This window comes from Brassica napus, unplaced genomic scaffold, assembly GCF_020379485.1.
Source record: "Brassica napus cultivar Da-Ae unplaced genomic scaffold, Da-Ae ScsIHWf_607;HRSCAF=900, whole genome shotgun sequence".
NCBI classification, from domain to species: Eukaryota; Viridiplantae; Streptophyta; class Magnoliopsida; order Brassicales; family Brassicaceae; genus Brassica; species Brassica napus.
The window spans coordinates 5,136-29,820 of record NW_026016668.1 but is presented as its reverse complement, the minus strand read 5'-3'; the positions used below and the strand labels follow the sequence as shown (position 1 = coordinate 29,820).

Genomic DNA, 24,685 nt, shown 5'->3' with positions numbered 1-24,685 from the left:
CGCAGGTTGTAAAATGGAGGAAGAACGCGAATATGAAGGCACGCAAAGCACACTACTAACACATGCTCCATTTCGTTGTGAGACGCGCAACAGGGATTCCCAACTGTGCCCCTGTGGATCATCACAAGGAATCCGTGGTATGAAGAGGATACATAGGACTCCCTCCCAGGGAAAAGATTCTTCATCTGCAAAGACTTCGAGGTTTGTAGTGTTGTGTCTGTTGCTTTTTGATCAATTGCGGTTTGGAATATAATTTTTTTGGATCCATTGCTGTTTGACAAAGTTTATTCTTCTTTGGCAGAATGACGGATGCATTTTAGGCAGCCATGGGTTTGGGTGTGCAACAAGAGGTAGAGAGGCTCAAAATAAGGGTTCACGAGCATGAGAAGCTTCTCAGGGATGCGACGAACTGAAGGTGAGTTTATATGTTAACAGAATCAAAACATTGAGAGTTGTTTGTATGTCCTTCTAACCTATTGTTTTGTTTCTCTGATGTCTGTTCAGGCCCAGGTGAGGATGCTGCTTAGGCGTGTGTCTGCCTTGAGAGAGTCGTCTGAGGTCAGTGTTTAAAGTTACATGTCTCTTTAACTCTCTAGTTAGAATTGAAACGGATAGGAGTGTCGGTATCTTTGTAGTTTGAAACGGATTTGATTCCAATGCTTTGAAAACATTTAGTTTGTAGTTTGTACTTTCCAACTTGGTAGTTATAAATGCACACTAAACCACCATTAAATTTACCGTAACTGTATCTTGCAAAGTAAAATTGCATTTAATTGTCTCTAGCTGTTCTGATTTGACATATTTCTACTAGGATTAAATGTTGAATCCCTTATTTAAATCCTCTTTGATTCTAGTAGAAATCACAGAGAGGTCATCAAAAATGGCAAGTTCCCCTAGTTTTGTTAACCTCTTAGCGAGTCAAGGATCAGTCGACCTTGACTCAGTAGAAACTCCTTTGTTTAGTAGCCAATGTCCTGAAGAGTCTAGTGTTAAAGAGAGGAGAAAGTGGACTGTGAAGGATGATATAATTTCATTGGTGCTTGGCTCAACACCAGCAAATTCAATAGTTAGTAATGAACAAAAAGCTGGTGCCTTCTGGAAGAGGATTGTCGACTATTACAACTCCAGTCCTCTCTCTGGTTGGGACAGTGCCAAAGAACTAGGTCAATGCAAGCAAAGATGGGCTAGGATCAATGATTTAGTCTGTAAGTTTTGCTGGATGCTACGACATGGCACTGAGGGAGCAGAGAAGCGGGCAGAATGAGAACGATGTGATGAAGCAAGCGTTGGATATCTTCTACAGTGACCAGAACATGAAGTTCAACTTGGAACATGCCTGGCGGGAGCTTAGGCACGATGTTAAATGGTGCGCAACGTATCTGGAGAAGGACAAGGATAAGCGAAAACCAGGGGATTCTCCAGTTCCAGAGCCAGAAGAGAGACCTATAGGGGTTAAAGCTGCTAAGGCTGCGGGGAAGAGGCTTAAAACGGGAAAAGAAGAAGAATTGGCGAAGCTACAAGGACTGTTGGAGACGAAAAAACTAATCTCCAAGCAAAGTTTGCTAGAAAGTTTGCTTGCAAAGCCCGAGCCTCTCTCTGAGATGGAATTAGCTCTCAAAATGAAACTTTTATCTGAAATGTTGTCCTGATTGATGGTTTGTTAGCTTTAGTGATGTTTGCTTTAGAATTTTGGAACTAGTGTTTACTTTACTAACTCATCTCCTATTCTCTGTTTCAGGTAAAGCTGAAGACCATGTACCAGATGAAGACAAAGGATGCTGTCTCTTCCTTGTTCATTCACGGGTTCTTTGTTTATGTGTTGCTTTGTATCTGACCCAAGTCACGGGTTATTTGTTTCTGTCTTGCTTTCCTATTTCCATGTGCACCAAGTCACGGGTGTCTGTTTCGTTGTTCCTTTGTATTTCCTAGTTGCCTTTATAAGTCAGTTTGTAGTGTCTCTTTCTGCTTGTTCTCTTCGTGTTCTTAATCCAAGACTCTCTAGCTCATAATTGGTTCAGGTTTGAAATTATAATCCTCCTTCTTACTTAAAGCTGTAGTGAATTTTGAGAGGTTAATTTGTTTAGTTAAAGCTGTAGTGAATATATTCATGTGATAGATCTTTTTAAAATCAGTTTTATTATAATAACTACCATTGGTAAGCATAAATAATTTTCGTATAATATACAAATAGATGGCAGATGAAGTCGATCGAAGATTAAATGCGGCTTTGGATGAGGCTATCGATGAATATTTTGAAGATAGCTACAACAACATTTTGGAGAACCAAACAAAGAAACAGAAGAAACGTGCATACGTCGAAAGAAACCGCGAGGATGGCCATAACCGTCTATGGAAAGACTACTTTTGTGATGATCCGACGTTTCCGGCTCATTTATTCAGACGGCGTTTTCGCATGAACAAGGAAGTATTCATGCGTATTGTCGATCGCCTATCTGAAAATATTCCATTCTTTCAACAAAAAATGCTTCGGAAGGAGGTTGGACTATCTCCTTTACAAAAGTGTACGGCAGCTCTTCGTATGCTTGCTTATGGTTGTGCAGCTGACGCTGTTGACGAATATCTCCGACTTGGTGAAAGCACACAGCACTTTCGTGTTTAAGCATTTCACTGAAGGCGTAATAGATTGGTTTGGACCTGAGTATCTACGAAGACCCACCCCAGACGATCTTCAACGACTACTCGATATTGGAGAGATACGCGGTTTTCCAGGGATGATAGGAAGCATCGACTGTATGCATTGGGAGTGGAAAAATTGCCCAACCGCTTGGAAAGGACAATATACACGGGGATCAGGAAAGCCGACAATTGTCTTGGAGGCTGTAGCTTCACAAGATCTTTGGATATGGCACGCTTTTTTTGGTCCCCCAGGTACTTTAAACGATATTAACGTCCTCGATCGGTCTCCTGTTTTTGATGACATTTTACAAGGTCGAGCTCCAAGTGTACAGTACGTGGTCAACGGACACCAGTATGATTTGGCGTACTACCTCACCGACGGCATATATCCGAAATGGTCAACATTTATCCAATCTATCTCACTCCCTCAAGGTCTAACTAGCCGAGTTATTTGCTAAAGTTCAAGAAGCAACCAGAAAGATGTAGAACGGGCTTTTGGAGTATTGCAAGCTCGGTTTGCAATTGTGAAAAACCCGGCTATTTTGTGGGACAAGAAACAAATAGGGATGGTTATGCGAACATGTATCATACTGCACAATATGATAGTAGAAAATGAACGGGATGGCTATACTCAGTTTGATACATCTGCGTTTGAAGAAGGAGACTCGAGTAGAAGTTCACAGGTGGATATGTCATATTCTACCGACATGCCTTCAAATCTCGGTAATATGCTTGGCGTACGGAGTCATGTTCGTGATAGGCGTATACATGAACAATTAAAAAATGATCTGATTCACAATATTTGGAACAAATTTGGTATGATGAGATGTTTAAATTTGTATGTTTACATTTAGTCATTTAATAAATGATAATTTATTATTTAAATGTTTTACAAAATTATTAATTTTTTGATTTTTAAGATTCAATTAAAAAAAAAAAAAATTAAGAACTCCAAAGTGGATAACACCATTGGACTCACAATTATGATTAGAGTCCTTAACTATTCAAAAAAAAAAAAATAATAATTTAAAAACACTAAGGACTCCAATGGTGGGTAACACCATTGGAGGTGCTCTTAGAATGAAACTTCTTAAGCGGTAATGTGTTTGAAGAAAAGTCACTAGTTTATCTTCCATCAGTTGATTCCTAGTTTTTCCACGCATTAAATGTTGAGTATTACTGGTCAATAGCCAAGGTCTTCCGCTTTATCACTCTACATTCTTCCACTTCCAACGTGAAGCGCTTTGATGTCCCCTTCCAACATTTGTCTATGTCGTATTGTTCCACGGGCTAAATGTCACGTCTAAATTTGTTGATATCAACTCTTTGGACGACCGGCATTGAGAAGAAACTACTAATTTTTCCAACACTATCATCTTATCAAATAGTTTGTGTTGACATTGACTTACTACGAGTGGGTAGGTAAAATTAACTTAGAACGAAAATTTTGGTCTCGAGAGATATTAAGTGTTTGAAGAAAAGTCACTAGTATCTTTCATCATTTTTAATATCTTGTTTCTCACGCAATGTTGAATACTACTGTTCCACCTCAAAACGCCTATTTAAACGGATACGATTGGTTGATTACTCACATGCACTTACGCAATGGTTTCTCTATCGACTTCACTCAAATCACTATCTCCCTTTTCTTCAGCGATACTTTCCACAAGACCACCATCAAAACACAACCCTAACAATCTCATCTTCACTTCTTATAACAAACCTAACTCAAAACTCCATTTTACCAAAAGATTAGTTGTTGCTTGCAAGAAACCAACCTTCACTGCCGAGGATGTACTGAGAGAAACAACCATAACGGAGGAAAGCCACCCGAAAGTACCCTATTCAGAGGTTGTGAGAAAGAAGCGAGTATTTTGGGAAAGGAGATGGAACTATTGGGATGTGAGTAGAGCAATAGGGATACTTGGTGTTCATCTTCTCAGCCTATATGCACCTTTTCACTGCAACTGGTCGGCTTTTCGTGTAGCGGTTGGTCTCAGTGTCATTGCTGGAACCGGGATCACGTTGTCTTATCACAGGAATCTATCACACCGGAGTTTTGTTCTGCCTAAATGGCTAGAATATCTCTTTGCTTGGTGTGGCACACTTGCTTTCCAGGTTAAAAAAAAATAAACAAAAATAATTAAACTCACATGAATTGAAGCTAGGGTTTTTGTGAGCATATAGCTTAATATTACATTGGTTATATATGTACAGGGAGATCCAATAGAGTGGGTGAGCAACCATCGTTACCATCACCAATACAGTGATACAGATCGTGATCCTCATACTCCTCGCCATGGTTTTTGGTTTAGTTACTTCCTGTGGATCTTTGACACGGGTTCTATTCTCCAAAATGTAATTAAATCAGTAATCCACATGTTCTATCATTACTTGAAACAAAAAGTAGGCCTAAATCATGAGTTGTATACAGTGTGGAGGAGAAGAGAACGCAGCTGATTTGGTGAGACAACCTTATTATAGGTTTCTACAAAGAACATGGATTTTGAACAACCTTGCACTTTCCCTTCTCCTTTACATCCTCGGTGGCTTTCCTTACCTCGTATGGGAGTGGTAACTTTTTACCTTTTCTCTCTTTTATTCTTACATAAATTAATGAATAGTTTTACTTAAATCTTAATATAATTACATGTGGCAGGGAGTTAGAACTGTATTCGTGCTACATTCCACATTTCTGATGACCGCCGCTTCGCATACATGGGGAACGCAGCCATGGAAAACCGGAGATCTCTCCAAGAACAATTGGTAAGAACTAAGAAGTAATTCATAAACATGTTTATATATTATGTTTTTATACTTTTTGTTAAAAATGAATGTCGCAAAAAATAAATGGAGGTGGCTGGCGATAGTAACGCTAGGGGAGAGCTGGCACAACAACCATCATGCATTCGAGTTCTCAGCTAGACATGGACTTGAGTGGTGGCAGATTGACATTACTTGGTACTTTATTCGTCTACTCCAAGCTCTTGGACTGGCCACAAATGTTAAGTTAGTTACCGAAGCTCACAAACAGAGATTCACTTGTGATGGATGAATATTATACATGCATGGTCAAGTCTTCACGTAATAAGTTAAGGGAAGATGTGCGTTTGAGGGAATACGATCGATACAATACCATGTATGTACTATATTAATATGAGAAGTTAAGCATGCACTGTTTTATATTTATCGGTATGTTTTCAGTATAATATATAAGTTGGTCATAATGTAAGCTATTCGGATATGTTCAACTTTTTGATTTTCCGTCCAACTCGTAGTAAGTTACCTGAATTTTAAAATTGAGAAGAGACTACTAATTTCCAACACTTCTAGTCAATAAGTGTTTGTTGACCTTAACTTACTACTAGCGGAAGGTAAATAAAAATAGAATATGTGGTCTTATCTCATCACTCAATTCCTTATTTGAAGAAAATGAGTGTGAAGAAACTTGAATAGTCACTAGTTTATCTTCTCTCATCACTCAGTACCTTGATTTCCATGCAACTTTGACTATCATTGGTGTGGTCCAAGGGCAGTACCATTTTTGAGGCCAATATTCTATTCCACAAAGTACAAACTACGGAATCTAAAAAACAGACTGTTGGGAAGGAAAACACTATGATGATAAGTTTAAACTTTAAACTATGTTTTCAAAAAAAAAGAAAAAGAAAAAAGATAAGTTTAAACTCAAAAGAAACAATTTTATAAACAAAACAAGATTTAAGTACTGTTTTATTAATGGAATACAGTACTGTTTCTATATTTTTGTCAATTACAAGATTTAAGTGTTTTTGCTTATCTTTCCTTTAGGAAAATATAATATCATGTGACAATGGTAACAAACAAAAGAATATAGAATCTTACAGAACTAAAGAATATCATGGAATTTGATAAGAATTGGGTTTTATTTATCCTGGATCATGAACAATTAAAGCAAAATAAACGAGGGCAAGTACAGACTTAGGGTCTCATGCATTTGACTAGAACATCTACAAATCTCTTGTACATGTGTTGCTTCATGTACATCTTCTCAACCTTCTTACGTCCTTCGCTTCCTAGCTGTAGCCTTGTAGATGGGTTTCTAAGCAGAAACAAGAGATTCTGAGCTAACACTTTGTTACCTAGCCTCCCCACTGGGTGTAGCAGCCCTGTCACATTGTGCTCCACTATCTCCTTTGTTCCTCCTGCGTCTGTTCCAAGCAGCTGCTCCCATGAAAAAGAAAAAAACAATGATTAGGATGAACAACATTTCATTTTCGTCTATCAAAAGCGTTTGTTCTCACCGGAAGACCATAAGCCATTGCTTCGATAGTCACTCTCCCAAATGTTTCACCAATTCCCTGTTTCACAGATTGACTAAAGTAAAACGAGAGTAGAACAACGCCATAAGAGGATCAAGATAAGAAACGTTACCTGGGAGTTTGTTACGTAGACATCTGCTGCAGAGTATAGTGAGGCAACACGAGTGGTCGCTAGAGTCCACACAACCGAGTTCGATAAGTTTCCATTCTTCGACAAGAAGTTCAACATTTCCTTAACGTATGCAACTTTGTTGCTCTTAGACCCAACCGATCCAAGAAGAAGCTTAAGGTCTTGTTTCTGTGTTACGCTGGCAGAGAACAACAGCTTCCTTTTACCGGTGGCAGACAGAACAGACGGATTATCAACAACACGAGACTTGATTTTCATCTTCCTTGCTGAACCTCTTAACCGATGTCTGACTGAAAGACTAATCTTTTCTTTCTTGGTGCCACTGATGTGATTACTTTTAGCGACTTGTTCTGGTTCCTTTTCTTTCTCTAGTGCCAAGGCGGCAGATTCAAGGAGAAGAAGCTGTCCTTTCGTCGGGTTAATGCTGCTAAGAGACATCACAAGCATATCCTTATCTGTCAAACCAAACTCCTTTCTGACTGATTCTCGTAGTGCTTGTCTTTTCGCCTTCATCATCTCTGTGGTCAGTGTTGGAGTATTCAGCGAACTGGAAATCCCGGCTACGAAAGCCAACTCATCATTAACAGAGAGCGGAACGATAACTGGCTGAGACCTAAGCTTTATGCGCTCCTCTTCACACCATGTTAACCACTGTTTATTCTGCACTTCAGATAGAAAAATAAGCAGCTTCACTCGGTCAAGTACAGGTTTGGCCCGTTCAAAGTACTCTCGCCGGTTCTCCATTACCCACCAAGCGATTTGACTTCCACCAGCTGGAAAGTGATCCATGTATTGATCTGGGAGAAAAGAAGATTCAAGAAAACATGTATTGAATGAGCTAGTACACATTTCTAAACATATAAAGTCAGTATAAGTTCGTGAAAGACTTTACCAATCCATGTAGCACAAACAGCTGATCCTGCAACGACAAGGTCTGCTTTCATGGCGGTTTGAAGCTGAGTTCTCCTTTATCTTCAACAACTTTGATCCTTCTCCTTATGAGCTCTTGCAACAAACCACCCCTTCTGCTCAGAACCACCGCATAGACCGTTGCCCCACAGCTCAAAAGCTCGGAAGCCAGCTCCATCATCGAGATTGGAGCACCGGTCATTGACAGTTCATGGAAAAGCAGGACGAATCTCCTTGACCAAACAAGGCGTTTGAAATCTGACTTCCTGTCACACGTCCCTGATCGCTTCTGCGGACTCCACTCAAGAATCTTATCCTCTATCGATCCAAAAGGACCAAAAAGCTTGCCGTAGGTAACATTCGTCTTTGGAAGCTCTGGATCTTGCTCATCCAAGTCCTCCACCACTTTTCTCACCTTCTGAGTCTTACTACGTGAGCTACGACCAGCCTTTCTCCTCCTCCTCCTCCTGGCACTCAAGCTTCGCCGAGGTGTGGCATCCTCTTTCTTGGCCAGAGCCACATGCATCCTCTTATTAACATCCACATGTACTACATTAGTACCATCCACTACCAAATGAGTAGTCTTATCAACAACCGAACCCACTCGTGTATTCTGCTCCACATGCAAAACATCTTCCCTAAGTTTGCCTCCAAACCGCAAGAACTCAACTTTGTTATCATCATCATGCGCCCATCTAGACTGAACATAGAATCCAAGATACGTCCAAAGAGTAATCAAAAGCAGCCAATAGATCAGCCGGTTGCTTCTGAACCACTGAAGAGCTCCGCCATTAGCTTTGACCTCTCTACGTGGAGTCCTGCCTGAGTGTACTCTCCTGAATGTAGGTGAGCCCCTTGGAGGTGACGACTTGAAGCTGCCTAGTCTCAGAGGTGATAGCCGAAGATCCTCCATAGTTTCTTGATTACAATAGCATCATCAATATCCTAACACAGCAAGAATTAGAAATCAATCATCAGCATGCTAGCAAATAAGTATGATTCAGATATTTATATATAGTTTCGCTTGTTGTGATCGAAGTTCGTCGAAGTGCTCGTTTCCTAACTAACTGCTAGGATCGCGAATTCGAATTTGATCAATGAACGTTTGTTCGTTCGTACCAGAGAAATCGAATCCAGTTTCAAGATCGAGATCTTAGCAGCGAGTAACTTACTATCGGCGAACCTCCGATGATCCGAATGATGGAGCTGCTTGCTCTAAAGTAGAGAGAAACTAAGGTTGAGGCGAATCTTGAGAAATCTACGATCGGAAAAGAAAACGTAAAGTCAATGTTCAATCAACGAAGAAGCTAGACGAAAGTCATACGGTGCAAAGAGAGGAGAAACAACGCAAAAGCTTGAAGAAGAAGCAGAGACGAAGACGAAGACGAAGACGAAGGAGAAAGAGAATACAATGCAGATAGTATTCACCTGTGCATCTAAGGTTGAGCCAAGAGCTGAACAGAATCGCCGGGAGAGAGAGAGAGAGAGAGCTCGGAGACTCGGAGGTAACTGAGTCAGAGCTGCTGCACAACTGGCTGATTTTAATTTTTTTTATTCTTTTCTTATTAATTGATTTTTTTTTCCCAATGGTTGTTGGTTCTTTTTAATTAATGATTGTTAGCTGACGTCAAGTCAATAATTAAACGGCTGCTTGCTTTTCCAATAATGAAACGGTTCACACGTGCTAGCAACTCCTCTGGAATCGCAAATGCTCTCTTAGCTTATCTCTATCCTTACTCTATTCTTTTTTCTAAAATAAAGTAAAAAAAATGGAGTAAAAGTGAATATAGAGTAATGAATGCTTTAATCCAACTCTATATCTCACTCCATAATAAAATTTATTCTATAAATAGAGTAATCTATTTTTTATTTGTTCATCACTCTATTGTGGAGTGGAAAATAGAGCAGGGTTGGAACAATTTTACTTCATTTTTACTTTTACTCTATTTTAGAGGAAAAAAATGGTGTTTTACACTGCAAAAGCTCTTAATCCCTGTTCCATTATTTCTGGGGAATTGTACAAATTTATGAAATGTAAGTAAGGAGTAAACTGAAAAAGAAAGGAATAGATAAAGTTTAACTGACAAGGTAAATAAAAAACATTTTCTCACTCAATTTAATTATTTTTAATCTGCTAAATTTTAATGATAAATTTAGCCGACACAAACAAACAAAATCTATTTGAAGTAGTTCCAACGTCCTTTTTTTTTTGTTTAAAGTTCCAACGTCCTTTTTGCCGCGATTCATTTGAATAATCAGGAAAAATGTGAACTAATCTCTATATAATAATGTGGATTTATTTAATAAATTTTTAGTTACAGGAAAAAATTGGATTTCTGATTTTGGCGCCCTAAACTCTTATTTACTTCCAATTATTGGCTCTACCATTGTTAACTGAGTAACATCCTTATGAAGTCGTGCCAGATCGTCTCCAACTACTTCAATTTCAAACCAACATTCATTTCTCTGCTTCAGGCTTTACCAAAAGTTTCTTAATGTCAAAGATTCTGATACGCAGCGCATCTTCTCGTTGAGCCAGAGTCTTAGCGAACGCAAACTCAACGCTCACGCCTCCCTGCTTCTCCATTACAGATTCTTTGAGGAAGTTATCACGGGTTTGCATTCTCAGAGAGTGAGATGACACTAGTCTTTGAGTGACTCTTTTTTGTATTTGGCTAGCAAGGAGATGCGACCAATATAACCTTAGCTGAGAACCTAGCAACGTGTAATCTCACCGAAATTATAATAGTTTTCGAGTACATGGGCTCTTATTAAATGGCGTATACACCATCTGCAAGAAACAAAAACAAAAAGAAGACAATTCAAAAGTAGCTCTCTTGCGAGGTTTCTTTGGTTATAACATTCACAAGTATTGAGCGTCAAAGCGAACCAGAAGGATTTAGAAGACCCACACCAGCTATAAAAGAAAGAACATAGATAGAAACATGGAGATTTAATCTTCCTTTTAATAGACTACCCTCCTCCGCAGCGATAAAACATGACACAGAAAATTTTAAAGATAGAGAAATGACATAAACAGAGAGACGTAAAAAAAGAGTTTCTTCCAGTATTTTCAATCGGCCTTTGCACTTGTAGCTGCTGCTAAAGTTAGAATAGACCAAAATGTTACACTAGACTCCCACGACTTAAGAAGGCTTTGAGAGTAAACAAAGGAATCAGATTTCTAAAAGGCCTCTTCCCGTGGCTGAAACGGTAAAAAGAAACTCTTTGTGTGCAATACCTTAATTATATACAAAATGATTTAGAATCATCTAAGAACATACACTTGTTGCACCATGAGGGGCTAAAATCAATAACAAAGACGAATTAACAACACAAGCTTGCAAAAGAACATAGCAAGCAGAGATAGAAAGATAATACATTTACATTGCATATAGCATTCTCCTGTGAGAGCCATTTCGAGTTAACCGAGTCAGAGACAGAGAGAGATTGCTGATTCTCTAATTTATCCCACTTCCACCGTACACGTGTCCTTGATGAGGATGCCCCATCGTCACAATCCCACCGTACATCCCTCCTCCTCCATTGTATCCTCCTCCGGATCCCCCGGAGCTTCCATTTCCTCCTCCGCCGCCACCTTCCTTATCCCCCTGTCTCCCCGTCGTCATCCTCTCCCCTTCCACCTCCCTGTACTTCTGCAGGTACACCTTCAACGGCTCCACGTAATCCTCGAACCCCAGCGTCGTCATCGCCCAGAGAAGATCGTCGCCGTTGATCGTCTTCCTCTTCTCTCTCTGACACTTGTCCGACGCCTCGCCGGTGACGAAACTGATGAACTCCGATACGCACTCCTGCACGGTCTCCTTCGCGTCCTTGGAGATCTTCGCGTTCCCAGGCAATGCTTTCTTCATGATCCGGCTCACGTTCGCGATCGGCAGAAACCTATCCTGCTCGCGCGACGACGCGCCGCCTCCGTCCTTGTGGCCGCCTGAATCGTTGTCGGAGTCCGCCATCTCAGATCTAACGGTAAATCGGAGGTCGCCGCTAGATAGAGAGAGGAAGAGAGAGTGTATTGGGTCCGTTGGATCGAGAGGATAATAATCGGATCGTGGTGACACGTGAGTAGTTATTGGTCGTTCGTTTGTCGATAAGATTTGTTACACGTGGCCTTGATCATATCCGTTAGATCGAAAGAGAGACTTGAGCCCTTGGCTTCGATCCTTACCTTATCTTCAAATTAAAAAATAATAATAATAGTGACACATACAAAATTGGGAAATTATCTTAAATAGTTTTTTTTGTCATAAGAAAATCTAGGAAAATGACTAAAATTATTTTTATTAAAAAGCAAAAAACGATATATATGTATATATATATATATATAAATAAAAATAAAATAAAAGTTTTTTTTTAATTTCGAATTATATGTTTATAAATTATTTTTAATATTTCTAAATATAATTATATATTAAAAATGATAAAACAATATAAATATAATTATATAGTAAAATGTAAAAGTATATAAATTGTAATGAATTATAGTTTTGGACATATAATTTGGATTTAAAATGCAAAAGATATTTGGTAAGAATAACTATTTTGTTTTCTAGTTTTTTATCACATGGATTTTGAAAATCACATGGATACATTTGATATTTTGAAGATTGAGTCTTATGAGTAAAAATGAACTAAATTTATCTTTCAAAAACACTAGATTTAGTTAGAATTAGAGAATCAATAATAACTAATTTTTTTTGAATAACAAGATCTTTGAATGGATTTTGAAAATTCTTAAATCAATAACAATGGATTCTATTAAAACTTTTGAAATCCAAGAACCAATAACGACGGAATCTCAAAATTTCCAAAATTCATGAGAAATCACTAACCAATGATTTCATATAGAAAATCGATATAATGATTTCATATTCATATAAAAACATAGTCGTATCTATAATACTAACTAATCTCTTATAATATTCATATATACTTTATAAATAATTAGGCTTTGAAGATTGGACGGATTGTATTTAATGGAACATACTAGAATTTTGATTTGAAAAATGTTTTGCATTTATGTCAATTAATATAGTGAATAAGATAATGTTATGATTGAAAAGAATAATGTTATGATTGAATAGAGTTTTAAGATGAATTATTGGTTTATTGATTGTATATTTTGTATTACTATTTAGAGAGAGAAATAAATATTTGGCAAAAAATATGTAAAAATTTAGGAAAATATTAGCAAAAAATTAATAAAAAGAACGAAATGATAATGAAAAAAATAAGAAGATGCGAAGAAGATGCATAATATATGTTGGTGAAGTTAATGTGATAATTTACTTATATAATTTTACAAGCATTTGTTATTACCAAATAAATATAAGTTATTACATCAAATTTATAGAAATTTATGACTGATTTTCAAACTATTTAAAGTTAAAAATTATATTTTTAATGTTTCAAACTATATAACATTGTATACGTAATATATATTTGGGCAACCATCTAATATAGATAACACAGTAATATGAAAATGGTTACACTCATCACTTATGAATACACAAAAAGCATTGGTTTCCGATCTTAATTTGTAGATTTGTTTTATTAAGTTAAGTTTTTTAAAGGGCAATTGTCAATAATAGCACTTTTTGAAGTTTATGTCTCAAAAATAGCACTAGAAGGAGAAAGTCACAAAAATGACATTTATTAAATGGTAAAATATCCTTAATACCCTTGGTTTAATATTAAATAAACAAACAAAAATAAATAAAAATAAAAATAAAAATAAAATAAATTTAAAATAAAATAAATTTTTTTTATAGTTTCAGATTATATGTTTTCAGATTCGAAATTTTTATTATTTTTTTTTACTTTTTTTTCGAACTTTTTTTTATTTTTTTTTTCAAATTTTTTTTATAATTTAAAAATACTTTTTGAACCTGTTTTTAAAATTTTTATTTTTTATTTTAGTATTTATTTTTTATAAAATTTTAAACCCTAATTCCAAAACCCCACCCCCTTAACTCTAAACCCTAAGGTTTGGATTAATTAACCCAAGGGGTATAAGTGTATATTTACCTCTTTAATGAAACCTATTTTTGTGACTTTGAGCCTTGAGTGCTACTTTGGGAACAAAAACTTGGTTTAGTGCTATCCTAGTCTTTTTCTCTTTTTTAAAAGCAATATTAAATTAAGTTTAGAAGACAAGTTCTGGCAAACAATAAAAAGGAAAATAGGCGTAATAAGACGGGCAATTGTCAATAATAGCACCTTTTGAAGTTTATGTCTCAAAAATAGCACTAGAAGAAGAAAGTCACAAAAATGACATTCATTAAAGGGTAAAATATCCCTAATACCCTTGGTTTAAAATTAAATAAACAAACAAAAATAAATAAAAATAAATAAAAATAAATAAAAATAAATAAAAATAAAAAATGAATTTTTTTTTATAGTTTCAGATTATATGTTTTCAGATTCGAAATTTTTATAATTTTTTTTTTCAAATTTTCTTTTTATATTTAAAAATACTTTTTGAAACTGTTTTTAAAATTTTTATTTTTTATTTTAGTATTTTTTTTTATAAAATTTTAAACCCTAGTTCCAAAAACCCACCCCTTAACTCTAAACCCTAAGGTTTGGATTAATTAACCCAAGGGGTATAAGTGTATATTTACCTCTTTAATGAAGAAACATTTACACTTAAAGTCACATTTCATCTTTATATTACACTCTAAGACACATTTCACTCCTGAGACACTTTTTCTTAACTTTCTCTTCTCTTCTAACTAATTTAGTTACATCCTTTAAACAAATCATCTAACTAAAAAAATTGAATTTATATAATTTTTCTTTCTCTTCCCTTATTCCTTTCTTCCTTCTAACTAAACGTGTATTCACCACCACACCCACCACCACCATTACCACCACCTCACCCATATCCTTAACATTTGCCTCTGTTTCCTCCCTCCCAACCCACCGGACCCAAATCACTGTCGAACCCAAACCCACAACCACCACCAATCACAACACCATTACCGTCGAGGTTCGTATCCATTATATCTCCGGCCACCTCCGCCATATCAACCAGCTGCCGCTGGATTTCTTCTTCGTCACCGTACGTTGAAGACCTCTAAATCAGATTCACCAAGATCTTATTTTTAGAGGTTAATGTTTAAAATCAATTAATACCAAATAGATCTATAATTTTGATGCCAAAATAACATGAAATACACTCAAAGTTTGGAGATTTAAGACGAAGCCATGATTGACGGCCGTAGCATTTTTACAGAAGAAAAAAAAAACGAATTGTGAGGTTGAAGATGATGTATTTACGATTTTGCCATTGATGAGAAAAAAAATGATCTCATGGAGATTTGAACATGGATATGATGGCTCAAAGGCTCTTTCTTACTACTAGACCACATTTTGCAATTTGTTTCTCACTTAAACTATTAATATGGAACCAATGAATTTGTCTAAAAATAAATTAAATTAAGATGGTAAAACCATAAAAATGCTATATATACACGTAAGGGAAACTTAAAATAATATAAATTAACTCTAAAACTATAACTCATTCAAATCATTTCATATCATTCCATATCTAAAACTATAACTCATTCAAATCATTCCATATCATTGCTTTACAAATTTACCGCATTGTACATGTGTACACGTAATTTTATTGATCAATGTGTACATCATACCAATTGTACATGTGTACACGTAACTATAATGTGTTTCTCTACTATCTTGAGAAAGTGGCTAGCTGTGAAGGCCCATAAAAGTATGATCAAAGTTCTTTAAAAAGTAATAAATAAGCTAAAAAGGTTTGTTTTATATGTTGTGTTGTACACATTATTCCGGCTCACCGTCGTCGGAGATCGGGTGAAAAGATCGTTCGAGTAACACCAATTGAGGAGTATCGTCTTTTTGCACTTTGGTCCTCTAGTTTCATGCTTCTTTCATAATATGCCTCAAACTTCTAGTCTGTTTAATTTTCTTTACAAATTTACTGCATTGTACATGTGTACATGTACTTTTACTGATCAATGTGTAAATCATACCCATTGTACATATGTACACGTAGTTAGAATGTGTTTCTCTACTATCTTGAGGACGTTGCTAGCCGAGAAAGCCATTGTACATGTGTACACATAGTATATATGTCAAACGTTGTGAGTAAAAAATATGTGTACACCTTTACTATTTTATATTGTAAATTACAACTATATCTAATAAATTTATCAGGTGTACATGTGAATTCTTGCACAATTTAATTGGTGTACATATGTATTCTTGTACATGTGGATACTAATTTTCTGTACATTAGTTCACGTACATATGAACATTCAGGAATCTTCATACATATAGCTAATATTTAAACGATAATAATGTATTTCATGGTTTTGGCTTTTTATTTTAGATTATATTGCTTTTGCATAGTAATCTTCATAAAGTAGGAGTTGTATTACACAATTACAAGTGTGGAGCCAAATTGAAAAGAAACTGTGCAAATTTGCAACTTTTAGGGCCAAATTATAAAAAATTGAAAATTAAAGGACTAGTTGTAGAAATATATGAAACTTGGTTTGGGAATGGATCCCTTCGAGGCTCACAATTCGGATCGACCCTCCGTTTGGTTCGCTGGCAATTGGAGAGGAGGAGCGGTTGGAGAGGAGGAGATGTCATGGAGGAAGGCACGACAGAGCTTGACGAACCACCGATTTAAAGATGCGGAGGAAGACGAGACGCGACGGTGCTGAGAATGACCACCCGGTGATGATGGATTGAAACACATCCGGGGATTGAGCCGGCGGCAGAGCTACATCAAATTGTATTGAGATTGAGACGAAGACGTTCCCCAGTCAACTTCTGATTTTTCTTTGCGGTGGTGCTTGTTGGTCGAAGTGGATAAGAAGAAGATTGAACTACATCTGTGGTTTTTGTGGAGAAGAAAATTACAGTAAATGAAAAAGAAAGTAAAGCAAAAGGACAAGTATTTTTGTAATAAAAATAATTAAAACAAAAGGAAACTAGAATCTTTTGTAGTTACGTTTAGTTAAGGAAAATGAAGTAAAAGTTACTCAAAACTACCCTAGGAGCAATAAGTGTCTTATGCTGTAATAAAAAGTGCTAAAGTGACTTAGAATGAAAATTACTCTTTAATGAAACCTATTTTTGTGACTTTGAGCTTTGAGTGCTACTTTGAGAACATAAACTTGGTTTAGTGCTATTCTAGTCTTTTTCTCAATTATTTTTTCGAAATTTTTTTTTTTTATTTTTTTTTTCAAATTTTCTTTTTATAATTTAAAAATACTTTTTAAAACTGTTTTTAAAATTTTTATTTTTTATTTTAATATTTTTTTTTTATAAAATTTTAAACCCTAATTCCAAAACCCCACCCCTTAACTCTAAACCCTAAGGTTTGGATTAATTAACCCAAGGGGTATAAATGTATATTTACCTCTTTAATGAAACCTATTTTTGTGATTTTGAACCTTGAGTGCTACTTTGGGAACATAAACTTGGTTTAGTGCTATCTTAGTCTTTTTCTCTAATAAGACTCTAAGTATTAATTATCTTAAGGTATTTCCATTGATTAAGTCCAATGAAAGCCTAGTTACTAGTAACTGATCATATTAGCGTGATTACCCTACTAGTAATAAATTTCAGTTACAAGATAAAGAATCTGAATTTGTGATTATGGCCACCGAACTCTTCTTTCTTAACAATTGTGGCCTATACAATTGTTATGGGTATTTCGGTTTTAGTTCGGGCTTTTTCGATTTTGTTTTGATTTTTCGATTCTAGAGATGTATATAGGATATTTTCGGATATTTATTAAATTTGGTGTGGTTATTTCAATTTTTGATTCAGTTCGGGTAATGTTAGGACTCGGGTGATACATGATAAAAGTTTGGAATTTGGTTTCGGTTTTTCAAATAATTTTAGTTAATTTGGGTTACTTTTTCCGGGTAATTCCAGTTTGTAGAAGAAAAAAATTTGGATAATTTAGATATTTTAGGTACATTGGGTAGTTCGAATTGAAAATATTTTTAATAAAAAGCATTCGAATAATTTGGTTTATAAATTGTAATTTTAAAATATCTGATTATTTTAAAAATAAATATAATTAATATTGCTAGCTATATAATTTATATTTTAAAATTTTGGTTATCCTTTTCGTTCCAGATTGATTTTTTGGTTCTAAAACTCTAGGATCCTTCGAATATTTATGAAAATGGGGTTGGTTTCCTTTTTTGGTTCAATAAGGTTCAGTTTTTGGTTATGGGTAAATGTGTCCAGCCCTAGTCACGATCAATAAGAATGAAGTAGAACTATTTTATTAGAGGACTAATACATGATTTGTGTTCAACCTCTTTCTCCTGATATAACCAACAAACAAAGTCTGTAACAAAACAACACCAATTAAAACAAGACAAGAACCACAACTATGCTTTAAGCACAAGCAAGAATCTCACTAGTTCAGTTAAGTGAACTAAGAAACTCAACCCAAATATGTTCTGCTCTCTTAGTCGTCTCAAGAGCGAACTCCTCAGCAGCTTGCTCTTCCTTTGCCTTACGCACAGCCGCATGATACTCTTCATAAGCCTGTGAAGCCTCCTTAAGAAGCCGCCCCAGATTAGTCTCCGTCGACTTGAACTTCAGATCAACACTCACTTTCTCCGCTTCAAGCTTAACCAACAGTTTCTTGATGGCGAAGATTTTGATGGACAGCGCGTCTCCTCCCTGAGCAAGACTCTTAGCGAGCGCGAACTCCGCGTCCACGGCTCTCTGCTTCTCCACGGCGGTTTCTTTGAGAATTTTGGCGCGGGTTCGAGCGAGGTGGACTCTCTGAGAAGCCTCGAGTCCTTCTTTAATGACGGTTTTGTATTTGGCTAGTAAAGAGATGTAACCAATGGAAGCTGAGCTGAGTACCTCGTAACGCGTACCGGCTTCTATAATCTCGTCGAAGTTCGGGTGGTGTACTAGGTCACGTGCGGTTAGACCGCGTAGCTTCTTTAGGGTTTGCTTTAAGCTCTCTAGGGTTTCTGATGTAGCGGATGATTCGCTTGTGGTGGAAGTAACTGATGAGCCAAGGACTGTGCTTACCTTCGAGGTTGTTTCTTTTCTATGGGTGTGAACAAGATTGGTCAGTGATGTGGTGAGGCTAGAGGTCTCTGAGTCCTACCAAAATCAAAACATGTAACAAAAGTCAAGAAACTGATTTTAGATGTTTTGAAAGTAAAATCTAGTTAACAAACCTGGGATTTTGATTTTTCAGCGAGTATCTCTGCTAGGTTAATGGAAGAATCTGTGTCTGCCTTAAGACCATCTTTGTCTTTGTTGAAACAACCACAGACACCATCTGCAAGAAACACATACAGAGAGAGAAGACTATTAAGAGTAGCTCTCTTGTGAGTTTATTTGGTTTAGAAAGCTCCAAAGCTAACCTGATGGCTTTAGAAGACTGTCAAACCCACCTGTTGAATAAAGAACATTATAAATATTGAGACATAATTTCATTTTAGAAAAATATGTTTGTGAGAATCTGAAGTTTATTTACCATTGAATCCGCCATAAGTTTTCTGCACTGTACTTATGGTTGGTGGCTTCTTTGCAGCTGCTGTTACAATAAATGTTAGTGCAATGTCAGAAAAAAAAAAAGAATCAAAGATATAGACATGACATAAACAGAGAAAGAGTTTCTTACAGTCTTTTTCAGCAGCCTTTGCACTTGCTGCAGCTGCTGCACATTAGAAGTGAACAAGAAAACCAAACCAAACTCTTAGATTATATTGGGTAATCTCCTTGTTTCATTATGGACTATTGTGTTTGATTCTCGAGATTACCTTCAAATTCGCGTTCGATTTCTTCCAACATACTGTTTCTCTGAGTTTCAGCTGTTAACAAAAAGGGACAACAAGTTTTACGTTTGATCTCAGAAGGCTTTGAGAGGAACAATGGTAGCAGATCATTATTATTACCTTGTTCTTCATGATTCTTGATCTCTGCAAGGCCTCTTGTGGCAGCTGAAACATTGAATAGGAAATAAGATATGTAAGCACAATCTTTTTGTAACAAGTTTATGTGGATTCATCAAATTAACAAGACTTATTGCGCTAAGAATGGTTCAAAGGTACCTTCAAACTCGCGTTCAATAGCATCAAGCATACTCTTTCTCCTTGCCGCTGTAACAAAAAGTTGAAAACGATCCAGGATACATTAGAAACAAAAAATGGAAAAAAGATACAAGGGAAATGATTTTTACAGTGTTCATCATCATCATTGCCTTGGGTTGAATCACTAGCCTTAAGCTCTTCAAGACCTTTTGTAGCAGCTGCAAGTAAGAACATTAAAAGAAAAAAAAACTTATCTTCTTGATATGTTTTAATAGGTTTACATTTTCAGGCTAAGAAGTTCAGTGTTATGTGAAAGTAACCTTCAAACTCGCGTTCGATAGCTTCAAGCATGCTATTTCTCCTTGCATCTATAACAAAACGTTAAACCATTCTTCATCATACAAACTGATCAGAGACAAAGAAGTTAAGAAAAGTTATTACTCTGTGCACTGTCATCTCCTTCAGTGAAATCATCAAGGTTTAGTTTCTTAAGACTACTTGTAGCAGCTGCATAGTAGTTTTGATCAAAACAGAGGAAAACGATTCAATATTTGATATTGTAACCACAAGATCTCATTATAACTAATATGTTGAAAGTACCTTCGAATTCACGCTCGATCTCATCCAACATACTTTGTCTCTTTGCAGCTGATAACAAAGACAAAAACACCAGTCTTAGACTAACACTACAACAAAGGTAAAGGAACCTGCAAAAATGTGTTTATCTTACATTCGTCTCCCTCATCTTTGTTATCAGCAAGATCATCAATCTGCTTAAAACTTTCTGTAACGGCTGCAAGAGAAGAAAACAAAACTCTCAGAACTTCTTGAACCAAGAAAAGAGTTAAAGATTCTCTCTGCATATATACCTTCGAACTCACGCTCAATTGCATCTAGCATACTTTGTCTCCTGGCAGCTGTATACAAGACATAACAATATATCAATCTAACAAAACTGAATGAGTGAGAAAAGTTATCAAAGTAGAGATAGAGATAATAGTTTCTTACCTTGTTCTTTGTCATCATCTTCGACAGTGTAAGCATTAATCTTAAGCTGTTTAAGACCACTTGTAGCAGCTGCAAGTAGAAGAAGATGTAACAAAAGCTTTGATCTAATTTTGAACCAATTAGAACAGACATTGAGTATAATGTTAAGATACCTTCAAACTCACGTTCGATCTCATCTAGCATACTTTGTCTCCTTGCAGCTATAATAAGACAATGAAATATTATGAGTTCTTTAGTTGATATTAAAGGTAACATGAAAGTAGAGGGAAAACAAAAATGTTACAGTGAGATTCATCATCTGTGCTTGAGGTTGAATGTCTTAGTTCTTCAAGACCTTTTGTAGCTTCTACAAGCAGATTTAAAAACAGGTCTAAGATGGTATTGTAAAAGATACCTAACTAAAAACAGTATACTTACCTTCAAACTCTCTTTCAATCTCTTCCAACATCTTCTGTCTCTTTGCAGCTATAAACAACACACACAAAATATGAGTCAAGAATACTGTAAACAAGAACAAGACATCAAAAAAATATGTTTTGTTACCGTGTTCTGCGTCGTTGACTCCGGTTAGATCATCAGCCTTTAGTTGTTCAAGACCTTTTGTAGCAGCTTCAAGAAGGAAGACACAAACAAAATGTTAGCTAACATTTTTAGAGTATCAAATACTTAAGTTATATTGAGTAATCTCAAGAGACCTTCAAAATCGCGTTCAATCTCTTCCAGCATGCTTTTTCTCATTGCAGCTGCAACACAAGAACATAACACAGAGTTTGGACTTATAATGTTATGAGGAAGAACCAAATGTGATGGCAAAAAGTACTAGAGGAAGAGTGTGTGTGTGTTTTACATTGTTCATCATCTTCTCCTTGAGTGGAATCATCAATCTTGAATTGTTCAAATCCAGCTGCAGCAGCTGCCAGTAATTATGAGACAATGAAGGAAGAGTAAGAATCTATCAACAACAGTGGCTTCAAGAACTATATGTGGAGTTTGACAGACTACATGGAAAGATACCTTCAAATTCGCGTTCAATCTCTTCCAACATTTTCTTCCTCTGAGCAGCTGAAACAACAAAGGCATCTTAAGAAAGACTCTTTTAGCAATAAGGGTTATAGATGAAAGATTAGTATTTTCTTAACCTAGTTCTTGATCATCCTTAGATTCATCATTTTTGTTGATACCATCAGATCCAGCTTGTTTAAGTTCATTGATTTGTGCTGTAATCAAAGTAACATTAAAGAAAACAAACTGTTCATGTCAACATTTTGATTTAAGCTTCTTCCAGAAACATAATAATCTTTTAAAAAAGAAAACAGATCAAAACAGAGTCTTGACTTGCCTTGGAACTCAAGTTCGATATGGTCCAACATACTCGAAGGTGTAACGACTTCATCAGTAACAGGTCCTAACTATACATCCAGAGATTAATTAAGAGTTCATTACTTTGCAAGAATCAGCAGCAGAGTCCAAGGAAGATAAATAATAAACAGTAATTGACCTGAGACGAGGTATCAGCAGAATCTTTAGTAGTTTCCACAGATTCTTCTGATAGAGACAGAGAGATTGTGTTGTTATCAGTCACTGTACTGTTTTTCTGACCACTGATCTGGTCAACTCCTTCGTTGCCTTGGAGAGAAGCTGCAACCAACAAAATTCATTTGTTTGTTCTTTTTAAGATTTTGTGTTCATAACAGATTAAATTATGGGCAATTGTCGATAATAGCACCTTTTGAAGTTTATGTCTCAAAAATAGCACTAGAAGGAGAAAGTCACAAAAATGATATTCATTAAAGGGTAAAATATCCTTAATACCCTTGGTTTAAAATTAAATAAACAAACAAAAATAAATAAAAACAAATAAAATAAAAATAAAAAAAATGAAAAAAAAATAAATTTTTTTATAGTTTCAGATTATGTGTTTTTAGATTCGAAATTTTTATAATTTTTTTCTTGAAATTTTTTTTCGAATTTTTTTTATTTTTTATTCAATTTTTTTTATAATTTAAAAATACTTTTTGAAACTGTTTTTAAAATTTTTATTTTTTATTTTAGTATTTATTTTTTATAAAATTTTAAACCCTAATTCCAAAACCCCACCCCTTAACTCTAAACCCTAAGGTTTGGATTAATTAACCCAAGGGGTATAAATGTATATTTACCTCTTTAATGAAACCTATTTTTGTGACTTTGAACCTTGAGTGCTACTTTGGGAACAAAAACTTGGTTTGGTGCTATCATAGTCTTTTTCTCTTAAATTAGCTTAAATAATATATTAATATTACCTTGATATTCACGCTCAATCAGATCTAAATTCAAACCTGTAGTTCCTTCATCCTAAAAGCCAAAAGCAAAAGTCAATACGTTTATTAAACCAATTGATATCATCATATATTTGGTTTGATAAAGTTAGTATATGGTTAAAGAAAAGGTGTTTATGAGAGTTACGTACCTGGCAAGAAACTTTATAAAAGCTTGAGAGGATGAGACACAGAGACAAACACAGAGATAAGAACTTGGTTCCCATGGCGTAGAATGTTATCACAAGATGTCAAATGACAGTGTCTCTGAAGCTTGAGAGGAAACGCATAAGAGGACTTCAATTAAAACACTGAGAACTCAACGTGGTTTTTTTGTTTAATAATAGAAATTCACGTGGCTTTCTTTTTATATAGTTTCCACTTGCTTACCAAAAACAGAACTGACTTATTGCGAACCTTTTTGCCTCTAATCTTGTCTACGTTTGTCTTTTTACAAAAAAAAAAAAGAAAAAAGAAGCTTGTCCACTAATTGCGAACCTTCTTTGCTGATTCAGATCAATAATGCGATGGTCATAACTACCAACTCGTATCTTTCAGATATACTATTGCTGCCAATCAGTGTTTTATATTACACTCATTGGCGGAGAAATCTGTACTAGCATAAGATAATACTAGCGTGGAACATGAGACATTTAAAAACTTATTATGGAGTATTTCTTAACGAGAGCATTAAATTCGAAATCGGACTTTCAGATCTCAAGGACATCGACTATAATTTTTTTTTTGACAACGAAGTCGACTATAATTTATATTGTGCTTTTTACCAATCCACATTTCTTAGTTCATATAATACTCCTTAACGAATCTGCAAGTCCAATAAACACTCCCTCTTCATCTACCATATTAATCTAACCCTACAAGAGCCAATATTAATAATCAACACTTTTCTTTTCTTACTTCGAACACTTTTTTGTTAAAGCCATCAAACACTTTTCTTTTGGGATCTAGTCTTATACTAGTTTAGCTATTAAGTATGAAAGAAAAGTTTAGATGTACAATGAATGATGAAAGGCAGCCTGCTGTAACATAATTTTATTTTAGCTTTCAGTTAATTTTTCGTTTTATATTAAAAAATTATCAACTCGTCAGTAATATTTTTTTTCCCACAATAACATGTCTTAAAAATGTTATAAATAAATATAACGTATGAAAATAGTACAACAGCTTCCCCGTGAGAATCAAATAAGAGGTATTAGACCATAATCAATCTCATTACTTCCCCGGAAAATTTGCCACCAAGCTTCCTTCCCATGTATCGCCCATGTCTTCATTTCATTACTTTATTGTGTT

General features: G+C 35.6%; 3 protein-coding genes and 2 pseudogenes across 13 annotated transcripts; 2 read left to right on the top strand and 3 right to left on the bottom strand.

The window, feature by feature from the left end:
• Positions 1-1,229: 1,229 nt before the first annotated feature.
• On the top strand, positions 1,230-3,095 carry LOC125604729. The gene is made up of 5 exons (XM_048774938.1): positions 1,230-1,557; positions 1,739-1,803; positions 2,192-2,425; positions 2,562-2,751; positions 2,950-3,095. The coding sequence occupies exons 1-5, from the start codon at positions 1,230-1,232 to the stop codon at positions 3,093-3,095; spliced, it is 963 nt and encodes a 320-aa protein (XP_048630895.1).
• Positions 3,096-4,229: 1,134 nt separating this feature from the next.
• On the top strand, positions 4,230-5,908 carry LOC125604728 (annotated as a pseudogene).
• A 598-nt stretch (positions 5,909-6,506) lies between these two features.
• Positions 6,507-9,538, bottom strand: LOC125604726 (annotated as a pseudogene).
• A 1,653-nt stretch (positions 9,539-11,191) lies between these two features.
• On the bottom strand, positions 11,192-12,049 carry LOC125604727 (nuclear transcription factor Y subunit B-3-like). The gene has a single exon (XM_048774926.1). The coding sequence runs from the start codon at positions 11,949-11,951 to the stop codon at positions 11,439-11,441; it is 513 nt and encodes a 170-aa protein (XP_048630883.1). The 5' UTR covers positions 11,952-12,049; the 3' UTR covers positions 11,192-11,438.
• Positions 12,050-18,270: 6,221 nt separating this feature from the next.
• Positions 18,271-23,688, bottom strand: LOC111212769 (TSA1-like protein). Of its 11 annotated transcripts, none has more exons than XM_048774927.1 (27): positions 23,527-23,688; positions 23,360-23,411; positions 22,576-22,715; positions 22,417-22,486; positions 22,217-22,294; positions 22,092-22,139; positions 21,925-21,990; positions 21,773-21,820; positions 21,621-21,686; positions 21,495-21,542; positions 21,361-21,447; positions 21,230-21,277; positions 21,078-21,146; positions 20,939-20,986; positions 20,800-20,862; positions 20,670-20,717; positions 20,511-20,576; positions 20,390-20,437; positions 20,219-20,287; positions 20,091-20,138; positions 19,935-19,979; positions 19,800-19,850; positions 19,661-19,696; positions 19,514-19,573; positions 19,401-19,430; positions 19,212-19,315; positions 18,271-19,134 (listed from the first exon to the last, which is right to left on the bottom strand). In XM_048774927.1, the coding sequence occupies exons 1-27, from the start codon at positions 23,599-23,601 to the stop codon at positions 18,433-18,435; spliced, it is 2,313 nt and encodes a 770-aa protein (XP_048630884.1). In that variant the 5' UTR covers positions 23,602-23,688; the 3' UTR covers positions 18,271-18,432. The 11 variants fall into 11 exon arrangements, with proteins under 11 accessions (XP_048630884.1, XP_048630885.1, XP_048630886.1 ...); XM_048774928.1 differs by having other exon boundaries at positions 19,514-19,570; XM_048774929.1 differs by having other exon boundaries at positions 19,661-19,693.
• Positions 23,689-24,685: the final 997 nt, after the last annotated feature.

What these genes read in the sequence shown, in the direction of transcription:
- LOC111212769 (XM_048774927.1), bottom strand. Translation starts at nt 23,601, where the DNA reads ATGGGAACCAAGTTCTTATCTCTGTGTTTGTCTCTGTGTCTCATCCTC. An exon ending in GATTGAAAGAGAGTTTGAAG is followed by an intron (nt 21,448 to 21,494) that starts GTAAGTATACTG and finishes ATACCATCTTAG; the next exon opens with ACCTGTTTTTAAATCTGCTT. An exon ending in CAAGAATCATGAAGAACAAG is followed by an intron (nt 19,851 to 19,934) that starts GTAATAATAATG and finishes TTTTGTTAACAG; the next exon opens with CTGAAACTCAGAGAAACAGT.
- LOC125604727 (XM_048774926.1), bottom strand. Translation starts at nt 11,951, where the DNA reads ATGGCGGACTCCGACAACGATTCAGGCGGCCACAAGGACGGAGGCGGC.
- LOC125604729 (XM_048774938.1), top strand. Translation starts at nt 1,230, where the DNA reads ATGGCACTGAGGGAGCAGAGAAGCGGGCAGAATGAGAACGATGTGATG. An exon ending in AAAACTAATCTCCAAGCAAA is followed by an intron (nt 1,558 to 1,738) that starts GTTTGCTAGAAA and finishes TCTCTGTTTCAG; the next exon opens with GTAAAGCTGAAGACCATGTA. An exon ending in GATGATAGGAAGCATCGACT is followed by an intron (nt 2,752 to 2,949) that starts GTATGCATTGGG and finishes ACATTTTACAAG; the next exon opens with GTCGAGCTCCAAGTGTACAG.